This window comes from Oncorhynchus masou, chromosome 31 (genome assembly GCF_036934945.1).
Source record: "Oncorhynchus masou masou isolate Uvic2021 chromosome 31, UVic_Omas_1.1, whole genome shotgun sequence".
In the NCBI taxonomy this organism is placed as follows: Eukaryota; Metazoa; Chordata; class Actinopteri; order Salmoniformes; family Salmonidae; genus Oncorhynchus; species Oncorhynchus masou.
The window spans coordinates 7,783,476-7,800,955 of record NC_088242.1 but is presented as its reverse complement, the minus strand read 5'-3'; the positions used below and the strand labels follow the sequence as shown (position 1 = coordinate 7,800,955).

The following is a 17,480-nucleotide window of genomic DNA, read 5'->3' as shown; positions in this document are numbered from 1 at the left end:
GTCATAATAAACATTGCTAAAAGATACAAGTGTTATGCATGGAATTTTAGATCCACTTCTCCTTAACTTCTTGACGCTACCCATCCCTTAAGTGGTATAATTGTCATCAGCAACCGCTGAATAGCATAGCGCCCCAGTCAAATAATATTACTAAAAATATTCATATTCATGAAATCACAAGTGCAATATTGCAAAACATAGCTTAGCCTTTTGTTAATCCACCTGTCGTCTCAGATTTTGAAATTATGCTCTACAGCGAAAGCAATCCAAGCGTTTGTAAGTTTATCGATCGCATGACAAAACATTAAGTACACTTAGCATCAGGTAGCTTGGTCACGAAAATCAGAAAAGCTATCAAATTAATAATTTACCTTTGATGATCTTCAGATGTTTTCACTCACGAGACTCCCAGTTACACAACAAATTTTCCTTTTGTTCCATAAAGATTATTTTTATATCCAAAATACCTCCGTTTGTTTGGCGCATTATGTTCAGAAATCCACAGGAAAGAGTTGTCACGACAACGCAGACAAATTCCAAATAGTTTCCATAATGTCCACAGAAACATGTAAAATGTTTTTTATAATCAATCCTCAGGTTGTTTTTAAAATATATAATCAATAATATATCAACCGCAAATGTCTTTCACAGTAGGAGAGGGAAAAGCAATAGCTGTCCAAACTCTGTTGCGTGAGCAAAACTCATGTGACCACTTGACGCGATGTTATCGTTCTGGCACATTTTTCTAAATAAAAGCCTGAAACTACGTCTGAAGACTGTTAACACCTTGAGGAAGTGATAGGAGAAGGAATCTGGTTGATATCCCTTTTAAATGGAGCAATGGTAGGCTATGGAACATGGAGTTTTCAAAATAGAAACCACTTCCTGGTTTGATTTTTCTCAGGGTTTCGCCTGCAATATCAGTTCTGTTATAGTCACTGACCGTTTTGGAAACTTTAGTGTTTTATATCCTAATCTGTCAATTATATGCATATTCTAGCATCTGGTCCTGAGAAATAGGCCGTTTACTTTGGCAACGTTATTTTTCCAAACATAAAAATAGTGCCCCCTAGCTTCAAGAGGTTAATGCAACCGCTGTGTCAGATTTCAAAAAAACTTTATATTGTGGATTCAACAAAGTCAGAAATAGCATTATAAATCGTCACTTACCTTTGATGATCTTCATCAGAATGCAATCCCAGGAATCCCAGTTCCACAATAAATGTTTGAATTGTTCGATAAAGTCCATTTATGTTCAAATACCTCCTTTTTTCGCGCGTTTAGCCCAGTAATCCAAATTCATTAGATGCGAGCAGACGTAAAGTCAAAAAGTTCCGTTACAGTCCGTAGAAACATGTCAAACGATGTATAGAATCAATCCTTAGGATGTTTTTATCATAAATCTTCAATAATGTTTCAACCGGTGAATTCCTTTGTCTGTAGAAATGCAATGGAATACAAGCTAACTCTCACGTGAACGCGCTTGGTCAGCTCATGGTACACTGGCAGACCTCATTCAGCTCCCATTCCCCCTCCTTCACAGTAGAAGCATCAATCAAGGTTCTAAAGACTGTTGACATCTAGTGGAAGCCTTAGGAAGTGCAATATGACCCCATAGACACTGTATATTTGATAGGCAATGAGTTGAAAAACTACAAACCTCAGATTTCCCACTTCCTGGTTGGATTTTTTCTCAGGTTTTTGCCTGCCATATGAGTTCTGTTATACTCACATACATCATTCAAACAGTTTTAGAAACTTCAGAGTTGTGTTCTATACTAATAATATGCATATATTAGCAACTGGGCCTGAGTAGCAGGCAGTGTACTCTGTGCACCTTATTCATCCAAGCTACTAAATACTGCCCCCCCCAGTCCCAAAGAAGTTAGAGGGGTAGTGTGCTAATATAGCACTGTGCCATGCCAGGGGATGGTTTGTATGAAAGATGAGGTTGCTGATGGTCCCATTTTTACAATAGTCAGCAAAAAGTGTCGCTTGATTTTCCATAAGGAGCTTCATTTTGTGATATTTTCTTGCCTTATCATTCTTTACATACACAGGATACTGTATTTGAATTACCTCTGAACAGCGGGAGGCAGCTTCTAAGGCCTCTCCAATGGGTTGGAGTAGACTGTTTGACTCTCCTGACGTTGTTGGGCTAAAGGGCTTTGACACCTCTCACTTGACACGTCAGTGCTAGTTGAAGTTGTATCACGCTTGGCAGCCTTATTTTAGCATTCAGTCCCTATAAAGTAATGTAATGTGTTTTTCTTCTTGGCTTTTGGAAATAAAATATAGCTTCAGACTAAACATTACTCACTCAGTTCCAGGTTGGATGGTGTTTTCAGGTTTCTGTTGTTTTCCAGAGCATTTGCTGTGTAGCGTTGGAATAATAATCTTTGATAGTTGTAAGCATTTCAGGTGATTCTGTAATTCTGTCCAAAATCAGTTTGTAGGTTTGATTTGGTGTAAAGGTTAATAAATAATAAATGTTGTGGAGGGTAGTGTCCTGTATATACGTTCCTGACAACAAAAATAATCAAAGTTTAACTATAAATCTATATTTTTTTAAGAACATGCTGAAAAATGCAGGAACTCATCAGATCATATCCTCTCTCTCTCTCATATATATATATATCGTTGTCTCTTTCTTTGTCTCATCGTAGTGAATCAGACATGGCTTATTAGGAGTTAGCATACATATCAAATGATTCCCCAGTCCCAGGGGTGATGTATTATCTGTAGATTACAGTACAGGCCCTACAGCTATGGTGGAATGATTGAACATGTACTGAAGTGTAGGACGCTTGGCAGACAGACTAATATTCTCACAGTCGAATCGCTTTGCTCAAAAACATGCTGACATGGGCAGTGTCCCAAATGCTAGCCTATTCTCTCCGCCAGGTCAAAGTGTTGCACTGTAGAGGGAATTGCCAGGACGCAGACTAGAAGTCTGTTTGGGTGGAGGTTTTTTTCTTATGGATTTCCCTGCCTTGTGTTGATTTAATTGAATGTAGTTGGTTGTGAGGAGTGTTTCTCTTCCTCTCTTTCTCCATTCGTTGTAAGTGAGTAGGAGTGTTTCTCTCTCCCTCTCTTTCTCCGTTCGTTGTAAGTGAGTAGGAGTGTTTCTCTCCCTCTCTTTCTCCGTTCGTTGTAAGAAGTGAGTAGGAGTGTTTCTCTCCCTCTCTTTCTCCGTTCGTTGTAAGAAGTGAGTAGGAGTGTTTCTCTCCCTCTCTTTCTCCGTTCGTTGTAAGAAGTGAGTAGGAGCGTTTCTCTCCCTCTCTTTCTCCGTTCGTTGTAAGTGAGTAGGAGTGTTTCTCTCCCTCTCTTTCTCCGTTCGTTGTAAGAAGTGAGTAGGAGTGTTTCTCTCCCTCTCTTTCTCCGTTCGTTGTAAGAAGTGAGTAGGAGTGTTTCTCTCCCTCTCTTTCTCCGTTCGTTGTAAGTGAGTAGGAGTGTTTCTCTCCCTCTCTTTCTCCGTTCGTTGTAAGAAGTGAGTAGGAGTGTTTCTCTCTCCCTCTCTTTCTCCGTTCGTTGTAAGAAGTGAGTAGGAGTGTTTCTCTCCCTCTCTTTCTCCGTTCGTTGTAAGAAGTGAGTAGGAGTGTTTCTCTCCCTCTCTTTCTCCGTTCGTTGTAAGAAGTGAGTAGGAGTGTTTCTCTCTTTCTCCGTTCGTTGTAAGAAGTGAGTAGGAGTGTTTCTCTCCCTCTCTTTCTCCGTTCGTTGTAAGAAGTGAGTAGGAGTGTTTCTCTCCCTCTCTTTCTCCGTTTGTTGTAAGAAGTGAGTAGGAGTGTTTCTCTCTCTCCCTCTCTCCGTTCGTTGTAAGAAGTGAGTAGGAGTGTTTCTCTCCCTCTCTTTCTCCGTTTGTTGTAAGAAGTGAGTAGGAGTGTTTCTCTCTCTCCCTCTCTTTCTCCGTTCGTTGTAAGAAGTGAGTAGGAGTGTTTCTCTCCCTCTCTTTCTCCGTCCGTTGTAAGAAGTGAGTAGGAGTGTTTCTCTCCCTCTCTTTCTCCGTTCGTTGTAAGAAGTGAGTAGGAGTGTTTCTCTCTCCCTCTCTTTCTCCGTTCGTTGTAAGAAGTGAGTAGGAGTGTTTCTCTCTCTCCCTCTCTTTCTCCGTTCATTGTAAGAAGTGAGTAGGAGTGTTTCTCTCTCTCCCCCTCTGTCTGCATTAAAAAGAAATGTTTCAAATGAATGTGTCCTGTGAATTGATGAAGCCTCATAACAGATTTTGACTCTCTCTCTGTGCGTATGTGTGTGTGTGTGTGTGTGTGTGTGTGTGTGTGTGTGTGTGTGTGTGTGTGTGTGTGTGTGTGTGTGTGTGTGTGTGTGTGTGTGTGTGTGTGTGTGTGTGTGTCCAGGTACCTGGGTCTGTCAGGTCTGCAGGCCCAAGGAAAATGGAAAGACATTTCTGCATATGAAAGCCGATCAGATCAAACGTCGATATGCAAAGCCAATCGGAAGGCCCAGAAATAAGCTCAAACAAATAATGTAAGTTTATCATTATGATCTATTAGAGTATATATTTTTCTTACTTTGTTGTACCGATAAATTATTGTTCAGAGTGTCTGTAAACCACCTTATTGGCTCGAGGAAATCAATAATATCGTAATATTTTGTTATTGAGTTATGTTGTTTAGTACTTCCATTCTCATAAAGTTTAGCTTTGTTTCTCCGTATAGCTTTTATTAGTATCCTAACCCTATGTTGTTTTGTTGTCTAGGTCTGGAAGCAGTGGTGACGGCTCCGTGCTAGCCCGGGGAGGAAGGGGGTCACCTGGTAGGGGCCAAAAGCTTACCGTCTGTTCCACACCTTCATCTGGTCATGCAGCATCTGTGAAGAACGCCACAGACAGATTGGCTGTTGCTATAGCTGACCCCTGTTGGGCAGGTGACGCTGTCACCCCTCCTCCCCAATTCACCACCTCCTCCTCCACCCTCTCCACCACTCCCCCCCTCACGCCCACCTCGTCCTCCTCCTCCACCCCAGCAGCTATACTCACCGTTAACAAGAAAACCAAAGGGCTTATCGATGGGCTTTCCAAATTCTTTACACCCTCGCCTGTCGGTCGTAGGTCGTCGCGAGCCGGCGAGATCTTAGACCCCTCAGCCTCGAAAGGGTCACAGTCTTGTTGTCCAGCTAGGAAAAAGCCTGTCCCTCCGCCAGAACTATGGAAACTAAGTCCATCTCCGTCAGTTGTTGTTGGCATGGCTGCAAAGCTAACCACCACCACCCTATCTCCCTGTACACTCCCCCTCTCTCCCCCACCCACGTTGCCTGGACAGGGCTCCACCACCTCCCAGGTATTCTCCACCTCTGCCCACTCCCCCCAGAGTTCTTCCAGACAGTCTAGCGTCCCCTCCCTTACTATTTTGTCTGATCACAACCAGCTTAAGGGACTCTTTGACGGACTCTCCCATATCTATACCACTCAGGGACAGTCTGGGAAAAAGGGACTGCCTTGCTATGCAGCACTTAAGCGCAGGCACCATAAGGCATCCAAAACGTGTCCTCTCATTCCCCATCCTTCCCAGCAGCACCTTGGAAAGAGAGAGAGAATAAAGAATCGGTTGCTGTTGTTGTCCCATTCGTCTCCTAACGCCTCTTCCCATCCTGGGCGCGGCCGGCCAAGGGGCCGCCCCTTTAAGTTGGTCAGTCATTTCAGACGTAACCCCTTTTTCAAAAAGCACAGAACGCTAGGCAGGCTAAGATGTAGAATGACCGCTCAGAAGGGAACCCAGGAAACACCAGGAAAGGGAGACATGACAGACGAAGGAAGAATTAAGACAGAGCACCATCATGGTAAGAAAAGGCTTGAACGCTCCGACCGAAACTACCTGCGTCTACTGCTATCTTTATTTATTTTTTAATAAGGCTTGTCAGAAATTGCCTGGCTTTTTATACAAATGTATACTACTGTATGAGCTAGCTAATGTTTTCTTTTAAAGAGCGAACAAGCACATTGTGGCTTTACCTCACTTTTATTAAATAACATTTTAACAAGTTTCTACTACTAATCTTTTCTTTTTACCACCTACTTTTAATTCATTAATTTCAATTTGTTTAACCTGTTTAATTGCGTTTAAAAAAAAAACTTTAATGGCTGAATAATAGTCTGGAAACGCGGCTTCAGTTCCATCTCTCTGTCGCCGGCTTCTTTGTTATAGTAGGTCATCATATTAGTGCATGACCTAAACCCTAAACCCTCATACTGCTTCCTCTGTCCTCCTGTCCTTGACGTAAACCCTCATACTGCTTCCTCTGTCTTCCTGTCCTTGACCTAAACCCCCATACTGCTTCCTCTGTCCTCCTGTCCTTGACCTAAACCCTCATACTGCTTCCTCTGTCCTCGACCTAAACCCCCATACTGCTTCCTCTGTCCTCGACCTAAACCCTAAACCCTCATACTGCTTCCTCTGTCCTCGACCTAAACCCTAAACCCTCATACTGCTTCCTCTGTCCTCGACCTAAACCCTCATACTGCGTCCTCTGTCCTCGACCTAAACCCTAAACCATCATACTGCTTTCTCTGTCCTCCTGTCCTTGACCTAAACCCTCATACTGCTTCCTCTGTCCTCGACCTAAACCCTAAACCCTCATACTGCTTCCTCTGTCCTCGACCTAAACCCTAAACCCTCATACTGCTTCCTCTGTCCTCAACCTAAACCCTCATACTGCTTCCTCTGTCCTCGACCTAAACCCTAAACCCTCATACTGCTTCCTCTGTCCTCCTGTCCTTGACCTAAACCCTCTACTGCTTCCTCTGTCCTCCTGTCCTTGACCCTCTGCCATAGTGCACTGCCTTCGCCCACGGTGATCGTCACCTGGTAGTAACTGTAGTGTAGTGTGGTTGCATTATTAGCACCCCTTCCACCCACCACTACCACCAGTGACACTGTCACCATTCACCCTCACCTCCAACAGCCGTTAGACTGACACATACACCCTAGTGATTGACATTCACCTACCATTGATGATTCACACTTGACATGATGTTTACGACTATTGATCAACTATTGATCTATCTCTCCGTCGTATGGTGTCATAGGTCCGGTTTAGCTTAGTCCTAGACTAAGAAGCACGTCCAATTTTAGATTCTCAATTGAGCTTTTTAGTTCAGGGCTTAATCTGTGTCTGGGAAACCGGACCTAAAGGGCTAAGATCCAGTTTTTTTTTAAGATATTGATTGGATTTGAAGGGGTTGTTAACAGATGTGGGACCAAGTCACTGTTATTGAAGTCACGAGGTCTGAGTCTCAAGTCAAGTCCAACGTAGAACGGAACGAGTCTGGAGTCAAGTCCAACGTAGAACGGAACGAGTCTGGAGTCAAGTCCAAGTCGTGCATTCTAAGAGCGAGTCGCGTCTCAAGTTCTTTTTTCACAAGTTGAGACTCAAGTAAAGTTTTAAAAAACACACAAAAAACATCTACACATGCAATGACTGGTTCAACTACAAATCTTTGTCTATGTGTTGAGGCTATCAGACGGCCCTTTTCATTATTTTGTCTACAACACATTTTGATAATAGGGTAACAGTCTTTTTATAACATTTTTGGGGTTATCCTCCGAAACATGACACACCAAACCACACTTCTTCTTAACACCCAACCGCTTAACCCGGAAGCCAGCCGCACAAATGTGTCAGAGCAAATGATCATTCAACTGACGACCAGGTCAGCCTGCAGGTGCCCGGCCCGCCACAAGGAGACGCTAGAACACGATGAGCCATGTAAAGCCCCCTTGGCCAATCCCTCCCCTAACCCAGATGACGCTGGGCCAATTGTGCGCCGCCCTATGGGACTCCCGATCAGGCCAGTTGTGACACAGCCTGGGAACGAACCTGGGTCTGTAGTGACACCTTAAACCGCTGCGCCACTCAGGAGGCCCGACTTGTAACAGTCTTAAAGGCAATCAGGCCCTTTATCTACTTTCCCAGAGTCAGATGAAATAAGAGAATACTATATTTATGCCTCTGTCCTGTATAAAGGAAGATAGTGGTAGTTCCGCGAGCCAATGCTAATTAGCGTTAGCACAATGACTAGAAGTCTATGGGTAGCTACTAGCATGTTCATTGTGAAAATCCCATCGTATCCCTAACACTCAATGTAGATTTAGTTACAGGCCTTGTTGATCCAATGATGAAAGTGCAATATCATCAACATATGCAAAACAACATATGCATCAGCAAAAATCACTGAAGCTGGACACTCATATCTCCCTCACTAACTTTAAGCACCAGCTGTCAGAGCAGCTCACAGATCACTGCACCTGTACATAGCCCATCTGTAAATAGCCCATCCAACTACCTCATCACCATACTGTTATTTATTTTGCTCCTTTGCACCCCAGTATCTCTACTTGCACACTCATCTTCTGCACATCTATTCACTCCAGTGTTTAATTGCTGTATTGTAATTACCTCGCCACCATGGCCTATTTATTGCCTAACCTCCCTTATCCTACCTCATTTGCACACACTATATATAGACTTTTTCTATTGTATTATTGACTGTATGTTTGTCTATTCCATGTGTAACTCTGTCGTTGAATGTGTCGAACTGCTTTGCTTTATCTTGGCCAGGTCGCAGTTGTAAATGAGAACTTGTTCTCAATTAGCATACCTGGTTAAATAAAGGTGAATAAAGTAAATAAATATAAATATAAATAAAATATACAAGTAGATTTACCAAATATACATGGGCAATAGCCCAAAGGAAATAGCCTCTGTATCAGGTTTAACCTGTCATAACTGAACGGACACAGGTGGAGGGCCAAACTGTACTGCCTAGTTCCCCTTGAGGAACCAAAAGGAGTCTGACAGGAGCTCAACAGGTACATGTAAGCACTTGGCCCTTCCCAGGACAATACAATGGTTCTACAATGTAAAAGGCCATTTCCACATCCATTGTTACATTCTTCCTAATCAGACTTAATGATTATTAATGATATTTCATCACCATTCATACATGGAACAAACATTTTATCTTATTCAACATACTGACTCCAAAGCGTGACGCACAAGGGCACTTACACGGAACCCAAACCGGCTGAGCGCGTGTGCCAGCGTGCATAAATTCATTTTGTCCCCCCCACACCGATCACGATACGCAGGTTAAAATATGAAAACAAACACTGAACCAAATAAATTAATTTGGAAACAGGTCGAAAAGCATTAAACATTCATGGCAATTTAGCTTGTTAGCTTGCACTTGCTAGCTAATTTGTCCTATTTAGCTAGCTTGCTGTTGCTAGCTAGTTTGTCCTGGGATATAAACATTGAGTTGTTATTTTACCTGAAATGCACAAGGTTCTCTACTCCGCCAAATTAATCCACACATAAAATGGTCAACCGAATCGTTTCTAATCATCTCTCTTCCAGGCTTTTTCTTCTCTTGACTTTATATTGCGATTGGCAACTTTTCATAAATTGGGTGCGTTACCACCACTGACCTCGTAAGTCTTTCAGTCACCCACGTGAGGAGATGGGAGAGGCAGGACTTGCAGCGCGATCTGCGTCAGAAATAGAACTGATTTCTATTTTAGCGCTCGTTGGCGCGCAATAATTGAATAACACAGATTTCTAAATGTATTTTGCGTGCGCGAGCGGTGTAGTCAGCCTGTTTAGCGTAGTCCTATGCCCACTGAGGCATTACCGCTTCTATTACACACGACTAGAATGACAGATGACACAAACACACGGAGCTCCGACAAAACCTGGGAAATATGAACAAGGGAAACCTTTTGTTGAATGAACATCATGCCCACCCAGAGCGTAAGAAATGGTCAATGAAAATGTATGGTATTAAACGTGAAACCGTAAAGCGTACGGTGATGGAATGATGAAACACTAGCAATTATTGTAGTATTAGATAAACTATAGATTTCCCACACATGGCCTTTAGATGTGCAAAAGCACCAGCAAACATTTCACCCAAAGAACAAAGTGCACTCTCCAATGGCGGGAGTTTAGAGTGCGCAAGTGGAGCAACGCGCCTATGATGCCTCTTCACCACGAAAAACAATTAACCATTTAAACAAGAAATTAAAAATACAAACTTCATAAATAAATTATACATTTCAAGGATTTTTTACATGCCAAAAGACCAGAAGGCATATGTTAGTAATTGTTGTTTGTTAGTGAGCAAAGTAAAAGTTAATATTATTGATCAGCTGCAAATTTATTTATTTATTATGTCAATCCTCTCTCCCTACAATGTGATGTTTACGCAGCACCCGATCCTATAGCTGGACAGCAAATCCACCAATCTCTGCTCGCTCATTCGACTTGTGTTGAGTGACAGTTTGCTGGTCCAATCAGAGGACCAGACTGCGTTTTCAGTAGCCAATCTGTTTCGCTTTTTTTTTTTTTTTTTGGAAGGGTGACGCTGCCGCTGCTGTCTCTGGCTGCATGGAGATCCACAAAATAAGTGAAAAAATGTTACAAAACCTGGCCCGATTTAATTTCAAGAAATCCGTTTAATGTCGAGGCTCCAAGTCTCAAGTTATTTTATTTTCATAAAATGTGTGACTCGAGTCAGACTCGATTTCCAAGTCATGCGACTGGAGCCCACAACTCTGGTATAGAAGCAATAGTGTTTACATTTGAAAGCCATCTACATAATTTAAAACTCATACTTAAGTCTCAAACTAATCTCTGTAATTATTGATTTGTTCATGTATAATTTCCACTTATTGTAACACATTCTGTTTTGTTGGTGTATAATACATAATTTTAAGTGTTTTTTTTTAATTTATGCTAAATCTGCTTGCTTAGGTTTTCAACAAAATTGCTGTTTCATCGTATTCTCCACACTGCTGCTGTCACCACATTGGCTTTTTAATTCATGGTCATTTGTCTCAAATAACACCCAAATATTCCCTATACAATACTTCAGATCAGAGCCCTATGGGTCTTATGGGCCGTGGTCTAAAGTAGTGCACTGTAAAGGGAATAGAGGGCCATTTGGGAAGCAGGCTTGGTGGGATAACTAAGCACATGGAAGCGGTTACGTAATTAGTGATTTAGTGTCCCATCATTACATTAGGGATTTTCATACGCACATCCAGAGATGAGATATACGTTATGTAACATACATACATGTATTTAACATAATGTATGTATATATCATCATGATATATACAGTTGAAGTTGGAAGTATACATACACTTAGATTGGAGTCATTAAAACCCGTTTTTCAACCACTCCACAAATTTCTTGTTAACAAACTATAGTTTCGGCGAGTTGGTTAGGACATCTACTTTGTGCATGACACAAGTAATTTTTCCAACAAATTGTTTACAGATTATTTCACTTATAATTCACTGTATCACAATTCCAGTGGGTCAGAAGTTGACATACACTAAGTTGACTGTGCCTTTAAACAGCTTGGAAAAATCCATAAAATGTTGTCATGGCTTTAGAAGCTTCTGATAGGCTAATCATTTGAGTTAATTGAAGGTGTACCTGTGGATGTATATCAAGGCCTACCTTCAAACTCAGTGCCTCTTTGCTTGACATCATGGGAAAATCAAAAGAAATCAGCCAAGACTTCAGAAAAAAATTACAGACCTCCACAAGTCTGGTTCATCCTCGGGAGCAATTTCCAAACGCCTGAAGGTACCACGTTCATCTGCACAAACAATAGTACGCAAGTATAAGTTCTGTCTCCTAGAGATGAACCTACTTTGGTGCGAAAAGTGCAAATCAATCCCAGAACAACAGCAAAGGACCTTGTGAAGATGCTGGAGGAAACGGGTACAAAAGTATCTATATCCACAGTAAAACGAGTCCTATATTGACATAACCTGAAAGGACGCTCAGCAAGGAAGAAGCCACTGCTCCAAAACCACCATACAAAAGCCTACGGTTTGCAACTGCACATTGGAGAAATGTCCTCTGGTCGGATGAAACAAAATTATAACTATTTATAACTACTATTTGGCCAAAATTCACCCAACTTATTGTGGAAAGCTTGTTGAAGGCTACCGAAACGCCTGACCCAAGTTAAACAATTTAAAGGCAGCGCTACCAAATACTAATTGAGTGTATGGAAACTTCTGACCCATTGGGAATGTGATAAAAGCTGAAATAGATCATTCTCTCCACTATTATTCTGACATTTCACATTCTTAAAATACAGTGGTGATCCTAACTGACCTAAGACAGGGAATTTTTACTCAGATTAAATGTCAGGAATTGTGATATCTGAGTTGAAACGTATTTGTCTAATGTATATGTAAACTTCCGACTTCAACTGTACATTATGATATACATTATGATATATACATTATGGTATATACATTATGATACATACATTATGATACGCACATTATATACATTATGATACATACATTATGTTACATACATTATATACATTATGATATATACATTATGATATATGCCTTACGAGCACATTAAAACCAAATGCATTTATTTGCGAATTGAGATGCGCTACAGAACACACACTAACGCTACAGAACACACACTAACGCTACTCAACACACACTAACGCTACAGAACACACACTAACGCTACAGAACACACACTAACGCTACTCAACACACACTAACGCTACAGAACACACACTAACGCTACAGAACACACACTAACGCTACAGAACACACACTAACGCTACAGAACACACACTAACGCTACAGAACACACACTAACGCTACTCAACACATACTAACACTACAGAACACACACTAACACTACAGAACACACACTAACGCTACAGAACACACACTAACGCTACTCAACACACACTAACACTACAGAACACACACTAACGCTACTCAACACACACTAACGCTACAGAACACACACTAACGCTACAGAACACTCACTAACGCTACTCAACACACACTAACGCTACAGAACACACACTAACGCTACAGAACACTCACTAACGCTACTCAACACACACTAACGCTACTCAACACACACTAACGCTACTCAACACTCACTAACGCTATAGAACACACACTAACGCTACTCAACACACACTAACGCTACAGAACACTCACTAACGCTATAGAACACACACTAACGCTATAGAACACACACTAACGCTATAGAACACACACTAACGCTACAGAACACACACTAACGCTACAGAACACACACTAACGCTACTCAACACACACTAACGCTACAGAACACACACTAACGCTACAGAACACACACTAACGCTATAGAACACTCACTAACGCTATAGAACACTCACTAACGCTATAGAACACTCACTAACGCTATAGAACACTCACTAACGCTACAGAACACACACTAACGCTACAGAACACACACTAACGCTACAGAACACACACTAACGCTACAGAACACACACTAACGCTACAGAACACACACTAACGCTACAGAACACACACTAACGCTATAGAACATACACTAACACTACAGAACACCGCTCCCCATATGCTGTATAAAGAACTGATGATCCACCATGTTTGATAATACACCGCTGATGTGAATGTAACATGCTCTTTGGTTACTGTGACTGTAACAGGTTGTTTGGTTACTGTGACTGTAACATGCTGTTTGGTTACTGTGACTGTAACAGGTTGTTTGGTTACTGTAACAGGCTGTTTGGTTACTGTGACTGTAACAGGTTGTTTGGTTACTGTGACTGTAACAGGTTGTTTGGTTACTGTGACTGTAACAGGTTGTTTGGTTACTGTGACTGTAACAGATTGTTTAGTTACTGTGACTGTAACAGGTTGTTTGGTTACTGTGACTGTAACAGGTTGTTTGGTTACTGTGACTGTAACAGATTGTTTAGTTACTGTGACTGTAACAGGTTGTTTGGTTACTGTGACTGTAACAGGTTGTTTGGTTACTGTGACTGTAACAGGTTGTTTGGTTACTGTGACTGTAACAGGTTGTTTGGTTACTGTGACTGTAACAGGTTGTTTGGTTATTGTGACTGTAACAGGTTGTTTGGTTACTGTGACTTTAACATGGTGGTTGGTTACTGTGACTAACGGATTGTAATGTTTGGTTACTGTGACTGTAACAGGTTGTTTGGTTATTGTGACTGTAACAGGTTGTTTGGTTACTGTGACTGTAACAGGTTGTTTAGTTACTGTGACTGTAACTGGTTGTTTAGTTACTGTGACTTTAACAGGTTGTTTGGTTACTGTAACAGGTTGTTTGGTTACTGTGACTGTAACAGGTTGTTTGGTTACTGTGACTGTAACAGGTTGTTTAGTTACTGTGACTGTAACTGGTTGTTTAGTTACTGTGACTTTAACAGGTTGTTTGGTTACTGTGACTGTAACAGGTTGTTTAGTTACTGTGACTGTAACTGGTTGTTTAGTTACTGTGACTTTAACAGGTTGTTTGGTTACTGTGACTGTAACAGGTTGTTTAGTTACTGTGACTGTAACTGGTTGTTTAGTTACTGTGACTTTAACAGGTTGTTTGGTTACTGTGACTGTAACAGGTTGTTTAGTTACTGTGACTGTAACTGGTTGTTTAGTTACTGTGACTTTAACAGGTTGTTTGGTTACTGTAACTTGCTGTTTGGTTACTGTGACTGTAACTTGCTGTTTGGTTACTGTGACTGTAACAGGTTGTTTGGTTACTGTGACTGTAACAAGCTGTTTGGTTACTGTGACTAACAGGCTGTTTGGTTACTGTGACTGTAACAGGTTGTTTGGTTACTGTGACTGTAACAGGTTGTTTAGTTACTGTGACTGTAACATATTGTTTAGTTACTGTGACTGTAACAGGTTGTTTAGTTACTGTGACTGTAACAGGTTGTTTGGTTACTGTGACTGTAACAAGCTGTTTGGTTACTGTGACTAACAGGCTGTTTGGTTACTGTGACTGTAACAAGCTGTTTGGTTACTGTGACTAACAGGCTGTTTTGTTACTGTGACTATAACAGGTTGTTTGGTTACTGTGACTGTAACAGGTTGTTTGGTTACTGTGACTGTAACATATTGTTTAGTTACTGTGACTGTAACAGGTTGTTTAGTTACTGTGACTGTAACAGGTTGTTTGGTTACTGTGACTGTAACAGGTTGTTTGGTTACTGTGACTGTAACAGGTTGTTTGGTTACTGTGACTGTATCAGGTTGTTTAGTTACTGTGACTGTAACAGGTTGTTTGGTTACTGTGACTGTAACAGGTTGTTTGGTTACTGTGACTGTAACAGGTTGTTTGGTTACTGTGACTGTAACAGGTTGTTTGGTTACTGTGACTGTAACAGGTTGTTTGGTTATTGTGACTGTAACAGGTTGTTTGGTTACTGTGACTGTAACATATTGTTTAGTTACTGTGACTGTAACAGGTTGTTTGGTTACTGTGACTGTAACAGGTTGTTTGGTTACTGTGACTGTAACAGATTGTTTAGTTACTGTGACTGTAACAGGTTGTTTGGTTACTGTGACTGTAACAGGTTGTTTGGTTACTGTGACTGTAACAGGTTGTTTGGTTATTGTGACTGTAACAGGTTGTTTGGTTACTGTGACTGTAACAGGTTGTTTGGTTATTGTGACTGTAACAGGTTGTTTGGTTACTGTGACTAACGGATTGTAATGTTTGGTTACTGTGACTGTAACAGGTTGTTTGGTTACTGTGACTGTAAAAGTCTGTTTGGTTACTGTGACTGTAACAGGTAGTTTAGTTACTGTGACTGTAACAGGTTGTTTGGTTACTGTGACTAACGGATTGTAATGTTTGGTTACTGTGACTGTAACAGGTTGTTTGGTTACTGTGACTGTAAAAGGCTGTTTGGTTACTGTGACTGTAACAGGTAGTTTAGTTACTGTGACTGTAACAGGTTGTTTGGTTACTGTGACTTTAACATGGTGGTTGGTTACTGTGACTAACGGATTGTAATGTTTGGTTACTGTGACTGTAACAGGTTGGTTGGTTACTGTGACTGTAAAAGGTTGTTTAGTTACTGTGACTGTAACATGGTGGTTGGTTACTGTGACTAACGGATTGTAATGTTTGGTTACTGTGACTGTAACAGGTTGTTTAGTTACTGTGACTTTAACAGGTTGTTTGGTTACTGTGACTGTAACAGGTTGTTTGGTTACTGTGACTGTAACAGGTTGTTTGGTTACTGTGACTGTAACAGGTTGTTTGGTTACTGTGACTGTAACAGGTTGTTTGGTTACTGTGACTGTAACAGGTTGTTTGGTTACTGTGACTATAACAGGTTGTTTGGTTACTGTGACTGTAACAGGTTGTTTGGTTACTGTGACTGTAACAGGTTGTTTGGTTACTGTGACTGTAACAGGTTGTTTAGTTACTGTGACTTTAACATGGTGGTTGGTTACTGTGACTAACGGAGTGTAATTTTTGGTTGCTGTAACAGGCAGTGAAGTGGGGCTGAGGGTGAAGCAGGAACCTGGTTTTGTAGCCGTCTCCAGGGAACATGTCACAGAGGAAGACGTGGAGATATTCACACAGGTCCAAGAGCTCTCGTCGCAGGTGAGGAAACTGTTCAAAGAAACTCTCAATCACACTTCACCCCTGTCACCTGATCAATACAAGTTAGATCGAGCCTGTAGTTTAACATGACAAATTCTAAATTGAAGTTTGTCCCCCCGAAAAATTCTGACCTGAAAAGTAGTTTAATGTCATGAAGGGTACACATCCCATTGTTGAAGTTGCTTTTGAAAGATACTGCCTGTGTCAGACTGTTTGAATGCTTGTGGTACGACATGTTGTTTTGTTTTGTCATGTTTAGAGAAATGGAACCATGACCATCACTGACTCTGGACGATTCCCTGCCTTCATAGAGTTTGGGAAGTATTGTATCCAAACCTGGTACTCTTCTCCTTACCCACCTGAATACTCGAGGTAAGCTTCATTTTTTACTCAGCCAAATTCGGACAAATCAATGTTATTAGACCCAGTTTAGAAAACATTGTCCTTGTCCTATAGAAATACTGTATTTTGAGAGCATTGTACCAGTGATCTGATTTACTGTGTTTTCTAGGCTATTAATTTGCAAGCTGAAATACAAATGGTCTTGTTATCTCTGTCGTTGACAGATTGCAAAAGCTTTACCTGTGTGAGTTCTGTCTGAAGTACATGAGAAGCAAAAACATCCTACAGCGACACGCCAAGAAGTGTGGCTGCTTTCACCCTCCGGCCAATGAGATTTACAGGAAGGACGACCTTTCAGTGTTCGAGGTCAGAGGTCACTCTTCACAGTAGTAAAGCAATGGTTGTGTCCCAAATGGCAGTATATTCCCTATATATAGTGCCATACTTTTGACCATATATATATATAGATATATATATATATATGGTCAAAAAAATAAATAAATATCTCTCTATATCTAATATATATAATATATATATATATATTAGATATATATATATATATATATATATATATATATATATATATATATATATATATATATTAGATATAGAGAGATATTTATTTATTTTTTTGACCATATATATATATATGGTCAAAAGTATGGCACTATATATTAGATATAGAGAGA

General features: G+C 40.9%; 1 protein-coding gene across 1 annotated transcript in view; it reads left to right on the top strand.

Moving 5' to 3' along the window:
• Positions 1-17,480, top strand: part of LOC135523386 (histone acetyltransferase KAT6B-like) — a 105,222-nt gene that overhangs the window by 50,062 nt on the left and 37,680 nt on the right. The window contains exons 6-10 of the mRNA XM_064950024.1: positions 4,350-4,479; positions 4,712-5,790; positions 16,334-16,449; positions 16,709-16,821; positions 17,016-17,157. Coding sequence (XP_064806096.1) covers positions 4,350-4,479; positions 4,712-5,790; positions 16,334-16,449; positions 16,709-16,821; positions 17,016-17,157 — 1,580 coding nt within the window. The remainder of the gene's footprint in view (positions 1-4,349; positions 4,480-4,711; positions 5,791-16,333; positions 16,450-16,708; positions 16,822-17,015; positions 17,158-17,480) is intronic.